This window comes from Panthera uncia (genome assembly GCF_023721935.1).
Source record: "Panthera uncia isolate 11264 chromosome E2 unlocalized genomic scaffold, Puncia_PCG_1.0 HiC_scaffold_19, whole genome shotgun sequence".
Classification (NCBI taxonomy): Eukaryota; Metazoa; Chordata; class Mammalia; order Carnivora; family Felidae; genus Panthera; species Panthera uncia.
This window is the reverse complement of record NW_026057588.1, coordinates 18353255-18374326: the sequence shown is the minus strand read 5'-3', so window position 1 is coordinate 18374326 and position 21072 is coordinate 18353255. Positions and strand designations below refer to the sequence as shown.

Genomic DNA, 21072 nt, shown 5'->3' with positions numbered 1-21072 from the left:
AAACAACAGACAGCCCAGAGGAGAACATTTTTAATCAACACCTGAGATCAGGTGGGGAAGGATAGAGTTCCGTGCACTAATGGTCAAATTATAGTGCAATCCATACAAATAGGAATTCGGTTCCTCAAGGGATAAAAAGACAAAAGAAAGAAAGATGACTTAAAAAAAAATCCAGTCACAATCCTGTTCCTTTAAGGCAATTACCCACATTAGGCATATCTTTTCTTCCAAGCATCACCTTCATTTCTTCTTGTTGATTTTTGAGAATTTGGTCACCACTGGTTGGGGCTAATTCAAATGGACATTTAGATCAGTTCTTTATCTGCTGTTGTAAACAATGATGTAATGTACTTCCTTGTACCTTTGCATGCATGTGTAATGATATTCTTAGAATAAATGGCCAGCCAGGTCAAAGGGTATGTGCACCTCTAGGATTTTTATCGCAAATTGCCAAACGGCCTTCCAGAAAGATTTTTAAAACTTACTTTCCCACTGACCATATTTGAAGTGCCAAGTTACCTTCTCACTAATGTGATTTATTAATATTCTTTTTGATTATTTATAATCACAGATAGAGTATGATATCTCATTGATTTAATTTGCATTTGCTTAATAATAAGATATTTTTTCGTGTCTCAGGCCATTAGTATTTCTTGTGAAATGCTTGTTCATGTCGCCTACCTTTGTTAATATCAGGGTGTTCATCTTCTGATGATTGATCTTCAAGTTTCTTGCATGATTAGGAAATTTATACCTTGTAATATGCTGCCAATACTGCTCCAGCTTCTCAGTGGTTACTAATTTTATTTATAGTATTTTTTTATATCTGGAAGTTTTAACTATTTTGATAAATTTTGTCAATGGTTTCCTTTGTCTTTTTTTTTTTTTTTTTTTTTTTTGAACTGGGAGTCAACGTTAAGCAACCTCCATGTGGCGGGTGCCTGTCCCATAGGGAAGCAACTTGCTGGCCTCTAAGAGAGCTTTGGGGCAGGAGCTGGGTGCTAATCAGGGAAATTTTTCTTGCTGTCTTTTGCGCTTTCAGAAAGTCTTACTTCCCGCTGGCCAATTGGCTCCTCTCTGGCAGCGATAACCAGTGATATCTGCCTAACAATGCAGTGGGTGGTACAGGGGGTGAGGGAGGGGTGCCTGTCTCTTCAGTACAATGGCTGCTTCTATTCCCGAACCCCCAGCGAAAGTTGATCTGACCATGGAACAAGGATCAAAATTAGAAAATTAACACTGACAAGGTACTACTAACAAATCCATAGGTCCAATTCCGTTTTCCCCAGTTACTCCACTAATGCTCTTTTTCATTACTTCACTAATGTTGCACGATTCAGTCTAGCATTCCATATTGCCTTTAGGTGTCATGCTCCTTCGTTTCCTCTAATCTGGGAGAATTTCTCAGCTTTTCTTTGTCTTTCGTGACGTTAACATTTTTTAAGAGTCCTGGGCACTTATTTTATAGAAGACTCCTCAATTTGAGTTTCTCTGGCATTTTCTCACGATCAGATTGAGGTTACGCCACAAGAGCCATGTGCCTTTCTCAGTGCATAACTTTGGGCACTTGGTTAAGATAGTATCCTCCAGGTTTCTCCAATGTAAGGTTATTATTTTTCCCATTGTGATTAATAAGTATCTTGTGGGGAGGTACTTTGAGAATTGGCAAACATCTTGTTTCTCATTATATTTTCACCCATTGATTTTAACGTTCATTGATAATTCACTCCCACAATGGTTATTACGGTGGTGTTTGTCTAAAGGAGATTTGCTATTTCAATAATTCTTTCTACATTTACGAATTGGAATTTGCTGTAAGGAAGAGCTGTTTCTTTCCTGTGATTTATTTGGCTATTCAGTTATTTATTTATGTCAGTGTGAACCATAGCTATTTCGTTTACTCTGCAACTTATAATTCATTACTATTATTTATTTTGTTAGTCACGTGCCCCAGATTTGGCCATTGGGAAACTCCTTCAAATCAACTCCTATAATTCTTGTGATATATGTCTCCATCATTTTTTGAGCATTTCTTTACTTCCTGGCACTACAAGATGTTCCAGATTCTTCTTGTGTTTTCCCTGCCCAGTTCTAGAATCAACCACTTTACCGATGAACCCTAGTTCCTCTCCTTGAAGGAAGATATTTAGACACCATGATTTGGTCTCTAGGTGGGATCATTGTCACCAGGGTGTTTTTGTTTTTAGATCCTTTCAGTGGACAAGGCTAGAGAATATACATAACTATATTCTCACATACACCTATACACATCTGTATTTATTTCTAGATCCTTCAATCTGTATATATACTACAAATCATGAATTCATTCTGATAACCTCAGATTCCAGCCCCACACCAACCGGATTCATTCTAGCTTTCCTTTCCCCTTATTAGTAATTTCTTTCTCCAACGGTGAGAAATGTGCTCTTGTTATTCAAATGTATTTACGTGTTTGCTCAGTCCAAGCATGTACATAAAATAGTTTCACAACCGCTACCATGCCCCTTTGAAAAATTTAGCAACTAGTGCATATTATTTGCATACAGTTCTTTTTGTATTTAGCCTTATCCAAAAAAATACTACTTTCTAAAGTTATTCAGGTTAGTTCTTTTCTTTACCATAGCATGGTTATGTTGTTCATTGGTAGTGCAGTTAGGTTCATTGGTTACTATTTGTATTTTACTTTGGGTTCTTCCCTCACCCTGTTTGGTGTTAACTATCTTTTTATTTCTCGGGCATGTGAAACTTTACCATGGTTCTCAGAATCAGAGCTATACAGAAAGGTACACTTACTCTCCCCCTCATCTCTTCTACCCCTTTTCCAATTCCCATCCACCCTTGTAGATAATCCATCTCATTAGTTTCTGGTTTATTCGTCCTGTATTTCAATTGCATAAATGATCCCCTCCCTAATCTTGATGGCAAATGGACAAATATCATAGCCAAGGCTTAAAAGGACATGTCATTGAAGAGTACACATTTCTCAAGGTGGAAGGTGTGGGTCAGTTCAACAGGTAAGCTACTTAGAGCAGAAGAGGTGCTAGGCAAGGGTGAGGAAACTCTAGGATGGGTGGTAGGGGAGGCAGGTGATGAACACTGATGTAGCTTTGAGGTCATCTGCAGCATTAGGAACTGTAAATCATCTACTAGCTCTCTTCTGGAAAATTCTTCCAGAAAATGAGACCATCCAGAATCCTAGAGAAGCTATTCACAGGTGAGATTAATGTATTATTAGTAATAAGTGGATTCATGCCATGCAAGAGGTGAACAATAGCAGGAGTCATGGTGAACTCCCAGGTTTCAGGTTCCCCATTCAAGACAGAGACACTCATTCCCCCGGCTGTGTTTTCTAAAGCCTCCTAAGTACCTGGCAGAGTGTTATGTACATAAAACAGAACCTTCCCTTTCTATAAGAACAGAGTAAAACAGACAAGACAATAGCAGAAGGCACAAGAGTGTGCATGTTACTATTACATCATATGCCACCGAGAAGAAAAAGGAGGGCCAGCAAGAACTTGAACGGCCAGCACAGTTGAGACGTGGCCTTGGGCCTTGAGGGGTGGGGAGGATTTGGACACATGGGACTGGGAAGGAAGGGCCCACTGGGTGGGAACCAAGATTAGGGGGCATTTCTAGCTCTCCTCCATCATTTTCCACTTCCCTTCCCCTTTGTTCTCTGCCCGAGACACACTCTGACCTCATAATCTGTTCTGGCTGCTGCACCTTTGGTTTCACCTATAGTTTAGCCAAGAGAAATCCACAATTTTTTGAAAGGAAATGTACTATTCTGGCTCTCAAGTTTGTCTAGGCCCTCCCATGTATAGGTTCATTTGGGTCTTTTTAACAGTAATAGAATAAATCTCCAACCTCCATCACCAAGATTTCTTAGCCAGCTCCCGGAACCCCACCATCAACATCTCCTATCAAAGTCTCTTGAAGACAGGCCCTTGAGCACAGCCTCTGCTTCAGCCTCTTCTTTGCAGAGTTGATCCCACAGGCCAAGGGGCCTGAGTCCTGACCTTTACAAGAGCACAAATTCTAGAGGCATCAAAGTAGCTCCACTGGGCTGAAGAAATGGGGTCATTCATAGAGGTGGGGGGAAATGTTCCTCTCTTCATAAGGACTGTGAAATAGTGCTCGCCTCTCCAAATCCCAGATTTCCCCCCAGAAACCTTTGCAAAGAAAAAGGAAATGACAAATCCCGCCTTCCTCTTCCAGCCAAAACCTTGAGATTTGTGTGCATGGATGGATGCTACTGGCTCCACCCACCAAGCCCAGGCAAATCTGAATCCCAGTTTAGGATCACACAGGAACTGATTATTACTACAGGAATCTAAAAGAAAAGTAAAATGAAAACGGAAGAAACAATGACAAAGACCTAGCAGCGGACACAGATTCCTGATTCTAAGCCAAGGAATATGGCCTACAAGCCCACCTAGCCCGGCTTGTGCTTCCTCGACCTTATTCTTGTCTGTTGAGCACCAGCCCCCTGCCTCCCCAGCACCAGCACCTTGCTCTGTAGGATGGCCAGCACTGGCACAGAGTGGGGACTCTTTATCACTAGAGAGATGAGAAAGAGGGAGGAACGAGTCAATGAGGGCAACCGCATCCCTCTGTCTGGTGGCTTCTCAGCTCAGCCTTGTGGCTTCCAGTGATCCACCTGGCATCTGGACCTTAGCGTGGGGATGGGGCTTCCTCGCTAGCCCAAAGATGGCTCCCAAGGCTTCAGCATGATCTCGCAGACCCCAGGTGGTCTCCCTCCACCTTGTCTTCCCTCTTTCCCACTTTCCTCCTCTCCTGGAGGAGCTCCTATAATTCTGTTGCCCCTCTGGTTCCATTTCTCTGTACGTCTTGGGTTTGCCAAGCAAAAGCACAGTCACCATTAGTGGTCAAGGTAAGAAGTGGGGCTCAAGGATCTTCCACTGAGCTCAACTTCTTACCCATTTGGCTGAAGTCTGGGCTTAATCTGATGTTAATGTTTTCAAGTGTCCTGTTTTATGTTAATATTAATGCTGTAGTGTACCACAAATGATTTTTTAAAAATCTAAATATTTTTTTAGGATAATTTCAGATTTAAAAATATTGAGAAGATAGGACTGAGATTTCCCATTTACTCTGAAGCCAGTTTCCCCTATGATTAACATCTTACATGAGTTTTTGTTATAACGAACCAATTTTGGCAAGTCAGCAAATAAATAAAGTACATACTTATTGGGATTTCCTTAATTTTTACCCAGTAGCCCTTTTTGGTTGCAGGATTCCATCTGGGATATCATGTTACATTTAGTTGTCATGTCTCCTTAGGATTCTCCAGACGTCCTCTGACTTTCCTTGTTTTTTTTTTTTTTTTTTTTAATTTTTTTTTAACGTTTATTTATTTTTGAGACAGAGAGAGACAGAGCATGAACAGGGGAGGAGCAGAGAGAGACAGAGACACAGAATCTGAAACAGGCTCCAGGCTCTGAGCTGTCAGCCCAGAGCCCGACGTGGGGCTTGAACTCACGGACTCTGAGATCATGAGCCAAAGTCAGACGCTTAACCGACCAAGCCACCCAGGCGCCCCTGACTTTCCTTGTTTTTTGTGATGTTGGCAGTTTTGAGGAGTATTGCTCAGGTATTCTGTGGAATGCCCTTCTGTTGGAATTTGTCTGGTGTTTTTCTCACGGTTAGACTGAGGTTGTGAGGTCTGGGGAGGAAAATCGAAGAGGTCAAGTGCCATCTTCACCTCATTATACCAACAGAGCTTACGACCATTGATGTTGACCTTGGTCACCTGGCTGTAGTAGTGATTGTCGGTTTTCTCCACTGTAAAGTTCCTCTTTATTTTTCCCTTTCACGCTCTACTTTCCAGAAAGAAGTCGCTGTGTGTAGCCCACTTAAGGTGTCGGGAGTTACACTCCACCATCTATGGGTGGAGTATTTCTGTAAACTATATGGAATTCTTCTGCATGGGAGATTTGTCTCTTCTTTGACATTTATTTGCTCAATCACTTATTTATATCAACATAGATATTTATTTTATACTTTGGATTATAATCCAATACCACGTCATTTATTTTGCCACTCAAATTGGCATTGGGTCTCGTTGGGCACTGGGGCCTCTTTCATTTGGCTCCTGTGACCTTTGACATACTATTGTGGAGTCAATGTTTGTGCCCTTCCCCATGCAAATGTTGGAGCCCTGCAGATGTGATGGCATTTAGAAATTAGGAGAATTCCAAGGAGGCTCCATACTCAGTGCAGAGCCCAATGCAGGGCTTGATCCCATGACCATGAGATTGTGACCTGAGCTGAAACCAAGAGATGGCCACTCAACCGAATGAACCCAGGTGCCCCCGGCAGATGACATTCTTAAATGCACAAGTGACATATCTTAACTCACACGATAATGAAATCTGACATGTGGTAAAGTGCTTTATAATGGACATTCATACTGTGTACTTACTAACTGTTCAAGTTTAAATTATGTCAGATTTTTCTCTTTTATGAACTGGGCCGGTTATGAAAGTTAGGATGTCCTAAGACAACCATTCGGCATCTTGGCTGAATTAGCACTTCCAAAGGTAAAATTAGAGGTGCAAATTTTGCCCTCAAGGATAGGGAGCATATCACATGGGAAAGAACGTAGCAGTCAGCCTGAGTGACTAAGGCTCCATCAGAGTGACCACAGTTTGATCTGCCATTTGAAGTGGATATTGATGGATTTGTCTGCTCAGCGCTCCTTTTCCCCAAAGGAAGTGCCTCTTCCACTCCCTCCAGAGCCATCATGTTAGTACATCGTGACCTGTTCCTGGCCATTTGATTATTCCAGGGATAAGCACTAGACCCAGCTGGGCCAATTCCAGAGTCCTTACTTAAGACTTTTGTAACAGGAACTTAAAAAGAGAGTTGGCTTTATTTTAGTGACCAAAACTGTGGACATTGAGGCTGTCAGCGATCAGGTGAAGAAAGCTGGTGTGCAAGCAGGAAGAATAATAAAACCAACAGGCACACACACACACACACACACGCAGAAAGAGACAGAAATGAAGACATTTGATTATTTGAGTTCTTGATTCTGATATGGCATGGGTATTTCATGAAGTATGTCCTCAAATCTTTAACCAAGTCCTTCTTTATGCTCAGGCTAGTCAGGGATGGTTTTCAGTTACTTTCAATCAAAAGAGCCCTAAAAAAAAAAAAAAAAAAAAAAAAAAAAAAAAAAAAAAAAAAAAAAGAGCCCTTACCAATGCAGAATGATTGACAATCACTGTCATATTATTGTTAATATACCATGATAAATATCTACTGAGATGCAACCCGGTGACATTGTTTCAATATTCAAAATACAGATATGACCCAGATCTCCTATCAAAGACGGTTAATTTTATATATTATTTTTCAGAAAGTTTCCAAACATAAATCTATGATAAGTACTTAAGTATTATCATAACTACTTAAGACACATTTTCGATAAATGCTAAAGTTTACATAGCAAACTTTTATTGATCTGGCTTTCTAAACAATAAGAGATTTGAAATTATTAAAATTGTCCTCACTCTACTTTATGGAAACTAATGAACTAAGATGTGGTAACTAAGGAAAAAAACATTCTAAAAAACACCTTTTGGGATACACTATAGGGTCAACATCAGCACCTTTGATAGTATGTGTATGTCAGTGACTGAATCATCAAAACTGTATTAAGCACAGCTTGACCTTGTTTTGAACTGTATTTTAGTGTACTATAATTCTACACTGTAACTTGATAATTCATCATGGTAATAATAGCTACCGTGTACCAGACAGGCACTGTTCTAGGGGCCAAACACATATTAACTTTTTAACCCCCCCACAGCAATCTTATTGGGTAGATACTGTTGTTATGCCCATTTACAGGTGATGGAGAGGTTACATAATTTACCCAAGGTCACACAACCATTAAGAGGGTAAGCACAGGGCAGACCTGTCAGGTAACTAAGATAGTTAATCACAGTCGCTCTCAGGTAAATAGCATAATCAACTAACAAGACATCCTACTTCTAAGGTCCTTTAGAGGAGATTTTAATGTACTACTTGCTTACAAATTCTTTGGATTTGTAGACTACGACTTGGGTATCAGTGAGGCAGAGCTCTGTGCAGGAGATCTTTTGTTATGAGAGCTTAGGGCTCTGGGACTTGGAAGAAAGCCCCACGGTGGATCTCAAGCCAGAGACAGCCTCCACCAGGCTCTGTTCGTTTCCTCACGGTGAGAGCAAATCTTTCCAAGGCCTTCCATCTCTCCTAGGGTAGAAATCAGAACCTTTCCTGGGCCACAGGCTTTATCAATCTCACCAGTCTCCACTGGGACACTGTGCGTCAGCCACTCTGGCCTCACACTTCTCCCATCATAAAACCTTTAGAGAAGACATTCCCTCTGATTGGCCCGTCCTCTTCATCCACACCCCACAGCCAAATCCAACTCGTCTTTCAGGCCTTCCCTGCCCCACAGACCACATTTGGTTCCTTTCTTTTGATCTCACAGCATCTTATTTATGAAAATAGCAACAGAAAAATTGTGTAAGTACTGAATGTCTGTCTCCTTGGCTGTAAGGGTGAACTTCATGTAGGCAAGGGCTATGTTTTGCTTGTTCGTTGCTGAATCCCCATCACTTAGCCCACAGCTTAGCACGTAGTTGGCACCAAATAAATACTTGTAAACTAAGGAGACTTTCCAGCCACCACCTGAAGAGGAAATAAATATGAGAGTCTCCTTGGCATTGACTCGACCTGCTCTGCTGAGTGTGGAAGAAGGCCTGCCCAGAGAATGCTAGAGCGGCTTGGCAGAGTGGTTAGCAAGCCACAGGAAAATGAGTATATCTATAAAAAAATTTTTCCCTGTATAACTTGCGATTAACAAATGGTGAGGGTAAAAATTATGATTTTTGTGAGCAATAAAACAATCCAGTTTTCATAGTGCTAACATCTCAATCAAAGACATTTCAAATCAGAACACTGAGGGTCAAAGTAAAAGAAACCGTGGTTTTGGTGATACTGTGTCTTGCCTACCGAGTATGGTTCTATGGTTATCGCTGTTCACTCTTAGTTGCAGCACTTTTTATGTTTTATCTTTATGTTTTTTTTCAAAGGTTTTATCATCTCTTTAACTGATTCCTCGAAACAATCTTGTGCGGAGAGCCGGTGCCACGGCCTGGGCGATGAAGAAATGTTTCCTCTTTCAAAGACTCTTATTTTTTGGACGATAAGAATTGCTAAAGAGGAAGCAATCAAACCTATCGCGCTGGCTCTGCCCTCCGCCCAGCGCGCTGCTTCCTGGTTTTAAAACGCTTTCAGATCCTCCTGTGAAGTGTCTTGGTTACGTTAAACTGGACTGCCACGCGTTTTTTGAGATCCCGTCTCTCATCCTGTTCACCTGGCACTCGGCACACGGGAATCGATCGCGAAGTCCGATCGTTCCCTGGTGACAACGAACCTCGGTCTGCCGCGCTCACCAATGTGATATCAGCACTACCCCTACGCTGGGAAAACGCCACTTCACTCGTTTTCCGGCAAGCTTGCAGCTGCCGTCAGTGCTGCGAAGTCCTGCCCTGTCCTTCAAGTTCCGTCGGGCGCCGGGCGTCCCGGGAGGGCGTCTCGGGGGCCGCTCTGGGGACCGTTCGGGCGAGGGGCGCCCAGAGGGCCTCCCAGAGCACTCGGCGAAACCCAGGCGAACGTCGGTGATTCAAAAACACCTCAGGAAGTCGTGCTTCCCAAAGGCAGGTGCTGCCTTCGCAAGGCTAGAGCTCCCCAGAGCCTCCAGCTCTCACAGATCTTCTCTCGCCTCTGGTTTCCCACAGCCCGGGGCCGCCGCTCCGCGCGGACAGCGAAGGATGCGGGCGGTGCCAGGAGCTGCTGGCCTATCCCCGCCACACCCTCAGGCCTTGCCGCGGCGCGGCCAACGCCTCCGCCACGTGCCCGCCCCCCGCAGCCAAGACGCCCGCGATTGGCTGGCGGCGCTGCCCGTCGTGAGGGGAGGGCGCGGCGCCCGCAGGCCGGCGCGCCTATTGGTCGTGGCGGCGGCGGCAGTGCGCGTGGTCGGCGTGAGGAGGGGAAGCCGGTGGCGGCGGCGGCGGCGGCGGCGGAACGGGCGGAGGCTGCCGGTTTCGTAACCGTCGCTCCTCCTCGCTGGCTCGCGGGCTGCGAGGCCTGGGTCCGTCGGGCCGCGCCGCGCGGGGCCGCTCGGAGTGGAGGCCGCCTGGGGGCGGGCGGGCTGGAGGCGCAGGTAAGGAGGCCGCGGGCGGGCGGGATGAGGGAAGAGGAGGAGGCCGCGGCGGAGCCGGCCGCTCGCGTGGGCGCCGGCCGGGCCCGAGGAACCTCGGCCCGGCCTGAGGAGGCCGGCTCGCCGGGAAGGCCCCGCGCGGCCCGCGGCGCGGGCGGCGGCCCCGCGCGGCGTCTGATGCAACCTGCCGGCAACACCCGGCGGGGCCGCTGAGCTCATCCCTGGCCGTGGCCCAGGGCCGCGGCGCCGCCCGCCGACCCCCGCGCTCCTGCCGGGCGCCCCTCGCTGCCAGCCCGGGACAGGACGGGGCGGGGGACGAGGTGTGCCCCCTCCGGAACCCGGCCTCTTTTGGGGAAACGGGCATTGGTGACAAGCTAGGCTCGTATTGGCCCCCGGGGATAAAGGGTGTTCCCAGAATAGCAAGAGGAGGACCGTGCCTTACCGTAGCGCCACTTCGGAAATTGCCCGCCCCTCCAGAACTGCTTGGCCAGGGGTAGGCGAGACTTCTGTTCAGAAGTTAGGAGGGTGATAAAGTGGGCAGGGAAGGCGGCTGATTTTTATTAAATACACGACTTTACAGAAATGATCCTGTGCTTACTTAGGGAGCTGTAATTTGAATATCCTGCAGTTCACTGCTGAATATAGGTTAGATGAACGGGCAGCAACCACGAGTTGAATAGAAAAGAGAAGGGCAAGGAATGAAGCGCTTCATTAGCATGTTGGAGGGAACACAGTAAAGAAAATCGCTAGCAGAGGTGTCTAGATGAACGGAATGGAAATGCATATTTGGGGGGGGAAGGATAATCTGTTCTTCCAAGGAGGCTTGTATGTTTTCATTTTTGAGAAGGTTTGTTTCGTTTTCCTTTTGTCTGAGGTTTGTGCTGTAATCTGGCACCTTAAAATGTGTCAGTTTCAGAAAGGTTTTAAGGTTAGTGGGTTACACAAAAATTGGTAGTTTTCTCTCCTGAGCCTGCACTCAGGGAATCCTTATGTGAAGAGATTGTCCTAAATTCAGATAGGATATGCGACTCCCAAATAAATTTTGGAAAGAAAATACTACAGGGGTTTGCTTTCCTAAGAACTTGTGCCTCTAAAAGTTCTTGATATTGAAAAGTTAAAATCTGGTCACTGTTACCACTTGATTAGTATTTGGCATGAGCTATTCTTAAAGTCGATTCTCTGTTTCTGGAAACACTTACTGTAAACATGGCTAAATAATTACAGGATGCTAGTGAGCTGAAGAATTTCTCAGTTTCTTGATTTCCTGCTTCTGGTGGGTCTACTTGGCTTAATCAGTCGTTTGTAAATACCTGCCTAAAAAACAGGTGAAGACAAAATTTCATTTTTTTCATAATATCCTTTAAATTCTCAAGAGCACGTCATTGACTGTCAGCAATTGTCTGATCTTGGAGATGTGGGTTCATCTGTAGGGATTTGAACAGCACATGGTGAGGCCCTGGTAAAGACAACTAGGACCTCATGGGGCTGAATTAGGTCTTATGGTCTAGGATTGCCTCACCTGATCACAGTAATGTAAATATAGGTAGCCCCAATTCCAAATTTATTGGGTATTCTGGGGAGGGAGTGCTTCCATGGGTTCTTGTAGGTACATTGGTTTCCTACCTTTTTGGCTTTCCAGCCCTGTTGGTTAAAAAAAAATTTTTTTAAGCATGATTTCCTAATGGAGGTATATTTATAAACAATGTGTGTACTCTTTTTTTTTTTTTTTGTATGTTGTAAACCATAACAGAAGTAGATTAAAAAGGTAACGTTAAAAAAAAGACAAGTGAACATACATTTGCTCCATACTCTAGTGGACTGCTTATGTACCCCCCCAAAGGGATGTACCCTCCTTCGTGGACCCCTGTTTTGGGTCATGAAGCAAGCGGTGGCAACTAAATAGAAATCCTGCTCCTTTGGGCATATATGGACTTTGCTTACCTTTACATCTCTTGCAGTATGGAGTTGTCAGACCCTGGCAACAGATGCCTAAGAACTTGAGATTATCAATTGGAACACATAACTGGGCTAAGTAGAAAAGCAAGTTCTCAACTGAAATAAAGCAAAGACCAGACTAGAAATGATGTTCATTGTATAGATTGGGTACTCAAAGGAGCAAGTGGAATTATATTTTTATTTTCATGTACACCTTTAAGAAAGACCAAGAACCTAAGGAAGTAAGACCATAATATCTTAACACTCCTGATTTAATTGTGGTTGTTTTAAGAGATTTCAGTACTAGAGAACCTATTTCATTTCTGTATATGATGTTTATAAAAATAAATATTTTCTTTTAGCCTCTGAGCCAGTATTTGACAAATGTTTCCCCTTTTTAAAATTATTTTCATTTTATTTTATTCCTTTTTACTATTTAAAAAAACTTTTTTTAATGTATGTTTATTTTTGAGAGAGAGAGAGAGAGAGAGAGAGAGAGAATCCGAAGCAGGCTCCAGGTTCTGAGCTGTCAGCACAGAGCCCGATGAAGGGCTCGAACTCATGAACCGTGAGATCATGACCTGAGCAGAAGTCGGACGCTTGGTATGGTTTACAACATACAAAAAAAACCCGACTGAGCCACCCAGGCGCCCCTCATCATATTTATTTTAGATAGAGAGAGAGTGAAAGTGGGGGAGAGGGGAGGAGGGAGAGGGAGGGAGGGAGGGAGGGAAGGAGAGAGAGAGAGACAGAATATGAATGAATGAATGAATGAATGAATGAATGAATCTTAAGCAGGCTCTGCACTGAGCATGGAGCCTGATACAGGGCTCGATCCCATGCCTCTGGGGTTAAGACCTGAACTGAAATCAAGAGTGGGACGCTCAATCGACTGAGCCAGCCAGGAGCCCCTCGACAGATACTTCTTGGGCACCACCACTATATGGCTCACCCTGCACTACTAGATGCTGAGTGTGTGGACATGAAGACAGATCGCTGCCTCTAGCTTAGTCTCCAGGGAGAGCTGGCATTGACAGAGAAACTGGGGGAACCACCTGGACAGCAGTACAAAGAAAAGAGAATGCAGGACCATTTAGGGGGTTGATAGTGGTTCAGTGTTGTTGAGGTGTGAAGTGTAAGGGAGCAAGGGCTGGAGAGAGAGTTGATACCTTCAATCTGATCCTACACACTGGAGCAGGTTGGAGTGTTCGATTGCTCTGGAGGCAGTGGTTGGAGGGATCACAGCTAAACCAGAGGAGACCAGTGCCCCTTGAGAGATGATGTCAGCCTGAGGGAATTAATTCTGTGGCATTCGGATGGAGACGGTGGTGGGTTGTAAGTTTTTGGGAGCTGGGTGGGTAGCCTTGTCACATACCAGTGATTGTAAAGATTTGGTGTCAGGGAGAAACATCTATGAGTGTTTTGGAGTGTGGACATTCACTGAGGAGATTGGAGTTAAAAGTTTATTTTGGGGGGCATGGGGAGGAATATCTGGTTGTACGTATGTGAAAAAAGATGACAGGAGGATTAGGAAAATCCTTGATAAGTTTATTTTCCCAAATGAAACTTGAGAGAAATTTGTTTTACTCATTCTGGCTGCTCTGCGTTTTCAGTGTGTTGCTGCTTTGAATGAACACTCCTTGAATTAAAAAATTTGAATTAAAAAAAATGCACCTCCTCATTGTGAATCTGCAGCAGTGGCTCTCACACTTCATCACTTCAGGGTCCCGTTGAAACAGGATTGCCTGGGCCTATTCCTGGAGCTCCCAATCCTTCTGTCTGGGCAGCCCGAGAATTTGCATTTCTCACAAGTTCCCAAATGCTGCTGCTGCTGGTCCGCACTTTGAGAATTACTGCTCAGTTTTTCTGCTCCTCCCTGCTCGAATGATTCACATGTAAGGAAATAAGGCGCCACCCTGCTTCCTGTAGAATGAACTTTGGAATAGTATTTGTCTACGCAGGAGCCAGACTTTCATTTGGGATTGAATATCCAGGTTTGAAATAAACTAGTATTTTTTTTGCCCATTGTAGGTGCTCAATAAGTGTTTGTGGAAGGAACAAGAGCGTAAGTGACAGTGTAAAGTGGGTAACTTTTGGAGGCAGCTGTTTTGCTTGTGTAAAAACAGTTGATACTCTGGAGTCAGCTTTTTTGGACCACTTGGCTCTGACCCCCTTTACTTGATTCATTTTCCTTAACGGATATTTTTTTCACTTAAACTTTATTGGCTTTGGTTGAGGAACTTTAAAACAACAACATTTTTAAAGTTCTTAATATTTCTAAGTTTCCCTTGCTTACGTTTTTACCAATTTGATAATTACTCTTTGTTTTTCAAGCCAAAGGGCACATTTTCAAAGTCCCCCCTAGTATGTTCAGCCTACTATGTTCAGCCCCTCTACTATGAGTCAGACTGAGGTAAAAAGAGCTCTTCTCTATTCCTGTATCTCTGGGTACCAAAATGGACATGAACGTCACTGAATTTGGAACCTGTGTTAAAATCTTTTAGTGATTTGGGCATAAAAAGCCGAGCATAAGGCAGGAAGAAAAGACTTTTTAGTACTGAAGTTCATGGTATATTTTCAGAGTCAGAAGGCATCTTACCATTCTACATCCCTCATTTGCAGATTGGGGAAATCAAGGCCCCAAGAAGGAAAGGATAGGTTCCGAGCAAAAGAGGGGAGCCGGAGCCAAGACAGTATCGACCTGGTTCCTCCTGGTCTGTACTTCTTTGGATCATTCTTATCTTTGTGTTGTCTATAGATTAGTTTTAAAGATTAAAAACATAATTGGCATATGAAAAGTTAAAAAGTTAAAGAAGATGACCATGATTATGATAGTTGAAACAATCCCAGGAGAAGTGTTAAACACGTTTTTAAAAATTGACTAAAATATTATGCCCACTTTACACCAAATAAGCAATAATGTTGATGGCCACTAACACTTCTAGTGGTAAGGTGGCTCAAATTAATACTGAACTGCCACTGTTTAACTGGAAGAAAAATAGGCAACATAGTAAATTATCAAAGGAGATTGTGAAATGTCCACTACTGAAGATAGACTTGGAGTAGATATTGTCCATGGTTTAGAAGGAAGCTTTCTTTTTTGCCTTATGTTGGAGTGAGAACAGATGGCTCACTAGCTCAGGGCTGCCTGCATGGCTTTGGAGACCATTGAAAGTAAGGATATAGCGACTTTCTAAAAGCAAAGATTTTTAAAAAGCAGGCCAGTAAACAGTGTTTTATACAGAAATGCCCAGCTAAAAGTTTGGGTGAAGCTTCTGGTGTTTACTAACTGAGCTTAAGAACTATGAGATGTACTCATTTGAGGCATTTCAGAATTCTGGCCCCAGGTTTTTTCCACTGATGTAGTTTTGGCAGTTTTGAGAAAAGAAGACAGGATAGTTTTAAGGTTCATAACATCGCTTTCTGAATTTCCAAGAGTAATTTGATTTCTTGCTGGACGTGGCTCAGCAGCTTAGTCAGTTTGTCTTGAAGTGGCCTCAGGATAGGATAGGTATCCTTTTGACACCTCTTGAGGCAACTGTAGGGGCCTAGTTGGACTCACAGTCATCCACACACAGCCAGTTTCCAAAACGGTGGCTTCATTTCTACGGGCGGCACTGCCGTGGCACTTGGAGTCGGCGTTTCCCCTGAGCCCCTTCTTCAGTGGGCCGTGGGTGTGGGCACTGCCGCTGCTCGGCCTCTGTCTGGCCTCAGCCCCAGGCTTGCTCTGCCTTGGATGCATCTTTAAGGCTTTTATGTCTTTCGTTGCGGTTCAGGTTGCCCATGTTTAGATGTGTTTATTACGTCAAGAAGAAAAAAAGCACTGTTAGAAGAAGCATGGTGGGGTGGGACAGCAGACTGGGTGTCTCAGAGCTCCTAAGTCTAGGATCCAAGAAACAAACTTAGGAAATCTATGTAAACTAGTTCTCTTTGAGGCAATAAATAAATAAATTAAAAAAAAAATAAATAAATAAAAACAAGCCAACACCGCCCGCCCCCGCTTTTCAGAATATCCCATAAAGATGTACTCTGGGAGGAGAGGCAAGTCCTCGATGACTCCGTCCCTGTATGTCGGCATCAGGAGTGTGCGGCGACCCTGATGAGTAGTGGGGACCAGGCACTGCGCTGCAGTACGCTCGTTTGACGTGAGCGGACAATCGAAACTTTTCTCCCCTTCTTTGCAGGTGTCTCTTCTATCATAATTGAACTCAGGTTTTCCATGTTTAACCCAAACAGCTCATTTCTCTCTGGCAGATTGCCAAGTGCTATTAGTTCATATGTGCTACCTAATTAGCGGTATTCTTTTGTTTTTCCTTCCATTTTTGATAACAGTCGCAGATGGGTAGTACCCTCAGGGGTTCAGGTGGGCTGGATTTGGCCTTATGGTGCTTCTGTACTAACTCACCTTTCTAAATTAAATGATTTAGACTTCTGAAACATTGGAACAGTTGGCAGTTGCTGTAGACTTTTCTCAGCATAATCAATTAATGTTGGCCTGCTGTTAGGTACTTGCAAGTTTAATCTCATTTGATCTTGTCATTTCAAACATTTTAATGCAATTTATTTTTTAACTAGGTACATGTGAAGATTTCTTGGCAGCTTAGTGTGGAAACCGTTGATCACCTTGCCCTCATTTCTACCTGTTCCGTGTCAGCAAGAGAGCGTGCCCAAATGAGCAAGATAGCACAGCAGAACAGTACTCCTGGAATAAGTGTTATTCATACTCAGGCTCATGCCAGCGGCTTACAGCAGGTTCCTCAGCTGGTGCCTGCCGGCCCTGGGGGAGGGGGCAAAGCCGCGCCTCCGAGCAAGCAAAGCAAAAAGAGCTCGCCCATGGATCGAAACAGTGATGAGTATCGGCAGCGCAGAGAGAGGAACAACATGGCTGTGAAAAAGAGCCGGTTGAAAAGCAAGCAGAAGGCACAGGATACACTGCAGAGGGTGAATCAGCTCAAAGAAGAGAATGAACGGTTGGAAGCAAAAATTAAATTGCTGACTAAGGAATTAAGCGTACTGAAAGACTTGTTTCTTGAGCATGCACACAACCTTGCAGATAACGTGCAACCCGGTGGCACTGAAAATACAACAACTCCTGATAATGCAGGACAGTAGACCTCACCCCTTCCAAGTTCACGGTTTGTGGCTTGAACGTTAAAGGTGTGACTACCTACACCACTCGTATCAATGGCCGAACGTTGTCTTGTTCCATTATTCAGAGATCCATTGAAGGTTGTTTTCTAGGATCAGCACTGAAGAGTTGATTAGTTAAAAATGTTAGCCATGTAATTTGAATATCTAGTTTTAAATGATACGGATTTTTTTGTGGGGATAAAACAAAGTTTTAAGGTATATGGTAAAAAAAAAAAAAAAAAAAAATCCTGGACCTCGATGTTTTTAATAAATCCTCACTTCCCAAGAAATGCTTCTTTTCTAGGTTGATAAAAGGAACGGGGAACCGGCAGGTCCTGCAGGAGGCTCTTGGTTTTATTGGAGATGGTTAATTGGACTAAGAAAGTTGAATGCCATTTGGTTGATCTATTTGTGATTTTTTTTTTTTTTTCTAAATTATGTACTAAAAATCCTTAGGGCTATAGAAATCAATCACTTTGTGATTTGGAGTGATTCTATGTATAGCATAACCCTTGTTTTAGCACGATTAGTATTGTTTCCCCAACAAGTACAAGTTTCTGAGTAGCAATGCCATGTTAAATAAAGTCCCATTGTGTTTTAGAGGCAGTATACAGCCAGTTGGCTTAAAAATACAAATAATTAGGAGGCGAATAGGTTTTTTAAAAATAAGAGTAAAGCATATTAGAATTATGCTTTTGGGACACCTTTGGGTTATTGGATTGGTGTTATTTTGTTTTCTAACAACAACAATAAACCAAAAGACAGCTCTGGTTTAGAGAAACTTGTGCACCAAAATTTTTGTTTCTGTAGATGCTAGTCAAGTAAGCATTTTTAAGTTACCATTTTGACAGCCAGGTTAGTAGACAGAATGCCTTGTTTACCGATTGAGATTTAGGTAGTTTCTTCTATGTCCAAATATCTGCAATGGGGCCATGATTTTTAAAGGCAGAAATGTCTTGGTAAGGATCATTTGGCATTTAATCCTAACCAAGTGATTATTAGAAAAATACATCATCAACTCTAGGCCATCTCCCCAAATAGTATAGTCTAAGAAAACTTGAAAATGTAAGGTTTAACCTTTAATTTATTTCACATAAATACATCTTTTTATATTGTTCTTGTGACATTTCTTTTTCTAGTTAGTGGGCTATTCTAGACTTTTTGTACCACTGCTTCTGTTTGTTTATTTGTATGCTTTGTGTCCCATAAATTATTTTAGAAAGAAAATACTGATAAAACTCAGGATATTGACATTTTTGTCGAGACTAAAAAATGGCGATTACTAAAGTTGGGGAATCTCTAGAGTTTGGTTTGTATCAGTGTTGGTAGTTTTGATTGTCCGTGTTGATTTCTCTTCTTTTTTCTTTCTTTCTTCCCTTTTTTTTTTTTTTTTTTTTTTTAGCACAATTCTAGCTCAGATTTGTTGGTGTGTGTGTGTCGGTGTGTGTGTGTCAGTGTCAGTCTAGGCTGGTGACAAGAGTCTGAGTCACCTCTGAGTCACCTCTGGTTAAAACATTTGTGTTACCAGGTATCTCATTTGAACATGGTCACCTTTTGGCCACATTGTTGTTTTGTGCTAGGACCTGGAACAGTTTAACCAGGATGTAACTCAGGTCGCACCCTTAGGTTGGTCTGTGCTCTTTTGGGCAGGCGAAGATAGCACGGTGACCTGCGATTCAACAGAGCCATCACTGAGTCCATGGAGCCTCTTCCGCATGTGACTAGGACCCAGTGCTGTTCCAGGAGAGCCACCATCCCCGGAGGCTTCACTCCCTGGACAGCCAGGAGACAGGATGGGGGTTTCTATTAGGGTCCAACCCCAATGTACTTTGGCTGGAGTATCAGTGTACTTACAGGTTGATGGATTTTTTTTTTTTTTTTTGCCTAACTAGAAGATAGCCCCAGAATCCTACTGAATCTTTAATAGCTGACCCATGTTCTATAATTAACCTTATTAGAGGTACAGTTAGGCCATTTGAATCTTTAAGCACCTAGAAAGGTGTTACATTAAATCTCTTGTTTACCAAAAACTGTGTTTCAGAAGTTGATGTCCCTATGGAATTTATGGTTACCAATTATATGGATTGAGTTAACTTGGAAAAAGAAGTTGTAGGGAAATCATCAGGGGTGTACACTTGATATTTCAAATCAGAACATAAGATTGAAACTTTTGGAAAAATTGACTCAAGCTTTCCTGTTACCTATGCAAACAAGAACTTTAGCACAAACAGTCATTTATTCGTAGAACAAAAATGTTAACCGTCGTCTTGACTGTCTTACTGAAGTGTTTGGGATTGAAAGTTTTTAGTTTGATGGATTCATTAGTGTAAAATTGAGGGAAACCAAGTATGGGGAATGGGTACGTTTAGAGCTTTGGGAATTGTAAAATGACTTTTGTAACTTTTGTTCTGTAGGTTACATGTGAACCGTTAGGATTTGATCTGCCTTTGCAGGCGGGTCCAGTGGTTTCGGAATTAGGCTTTCGTGTAAATTTCTAGCTGCGTCTGAGTCTCCGGAGACAGGCGCTCTCTGGCCGGTGTTGGCTGCAGGTGGGGAGATCGGAGCTCTTCTGCTGTCTGGCCCCTTTCAGTTATTGGGATGTGAGCTTAGATACTTAGGATTCTTACTAAGAAGTAGTAGGACGTTAACGGCATATGACCAGATTTTTGAAATTCGGGTCACGAGTGTGAAATTCTGAAATTTATGTTTAAAAAAAGGTAGTATGTGCAATTTAATATTTGGTATTAAAAGAAATCAGCTTTTGATGTTTCTTAATCCTCATTAGAGGCTTGAAACTTTGTACCTGAACCACCCAGTTAGCACTCAGAGTGCTTTTTGATGCCTTAGAAATAGGAAGCAATTTTTTGTTTGACAAAAGCTAGGGAGGAGAAAGTTCATTCTATAGCTGTTAGATCTGCCTCTCAGGAAAAAGCCCTTAACTTGTTCTTTTGTTCCTGGCTTTCCTCAGTTTGTGAGATTACTCTATTTTTTTAAATATAATTTTATTTCTTTCAATGAATATGAAATAAAAACACACTTTGGAATAATGACTGCATTTCATTGTGGGTTTCTTTATGTTCGATACCAGGGAAGTGGTCCAGGTGTTGGCTCTGCAGAGCAGGCGGTGCGGTCTCTCCCGTTTCCAGCCCAGGGCAGGGGTGAAGGCAGGGGAGCGTGGGGGACAAGCAGGGGTGCTTCTGTCCAAGCCTAGATTTCCCCGAACATCATCTTCTGCGAAGATGGAGCGCCTCTCTAGTCACATGCTTTGTCGCGTGGTCTAATCCACGCGAGTGTGCTAGACTAGGGGAGGCCGAGCTGGCGTTTCCTGCGCAGACACCTGGTGTCTCGGTGTGTGGTTCCCATTCACACAGTGGCAGGAGGTTCGTTCTTTAGGCTCTGAGGTAGACGGGGATGTCTTTCCCCTAACAGTACAATTTGTGGTACGTACACCATCTCCATTTACACGGTGCCAGCGTCTACAAAAGTGAATAAATACTGAATCCGTGCTGACTTGAGTGTCTCAAGGGAAGATGTCATTTAGATACGTCTGTGATCCTTCAGCTATTCTCAGGTCTTGGGAAATAGGTTTCCACTCACTGCCTCTTAATGAAAATTGTAGTGCAGTGATTATTTCTGTGGGTAGGACGTCCTGTCTTGAGGAGTTTTCTATAGAGGTGATTTGTGAAGGTGCCAGCTGTTTTTTAATAAAAGCACTTTTGGACCTGCTCTGTCAGTGTGTAGAGTCCATATAGCTTTTACTTGTCTTCAGA

At 43.2% G+C, this 21072-nt stretch overlaps 1 protein-coding gene across 4 annotated transcripts; it reads left to right on the top strand.

Annotated features, from left to right (window-relative positions):
• The first annotated feature begins 10158 nt into the window (after positions 1 to 10158).
• On the top strand, positions 10159 to 20352 carry CEBPG (CCAAT enhancer binding protein gamma). Of its 4 annotated transcripts, none has more exons than XM_049621735.1 (2): positions 10159 to 10240; positions 16748 to 20352. In XM_049621735.1, exon 2 carries the CDS (start codon positions 16844 to 16846, stop codon positions 17282 to 17284), a length of 441 nt encoding a protein of 146 aa, XP_049477692.1. In that variant the 5' UTR covers positions 10159 to 10240; positions 16748 to 16843; the 3' UTR covers positions 17285 to 20352. The 4 variants fall into 4 exon arrangements, with proteins under 4 accessions (XP_049477692.1, XP_049477695.1, XP_049477693.1 ...); XM_049621738.1 differs by lacking the exon at positions 10159 to 10240 and adding an exon at positions 10477 to 10557; XM_049621736.1 differs by lacking the exon at positions 10159 to 10240 and adding an exon at positions 10574 to 10730.
• The last annotated feature ends 720 nt before the right edge of the window (positions 20353 to 21072 follow it).

Bases quoted from the DNA above. Each gene is read 5' to 3' on its own strand.
- CEBPG (XM_049621735.1), top strand. From the start codon at position 16,844: ATGAGCAAGATAGCACAGCAGAACAGTACTCCTGGAATAAGTGTTATT.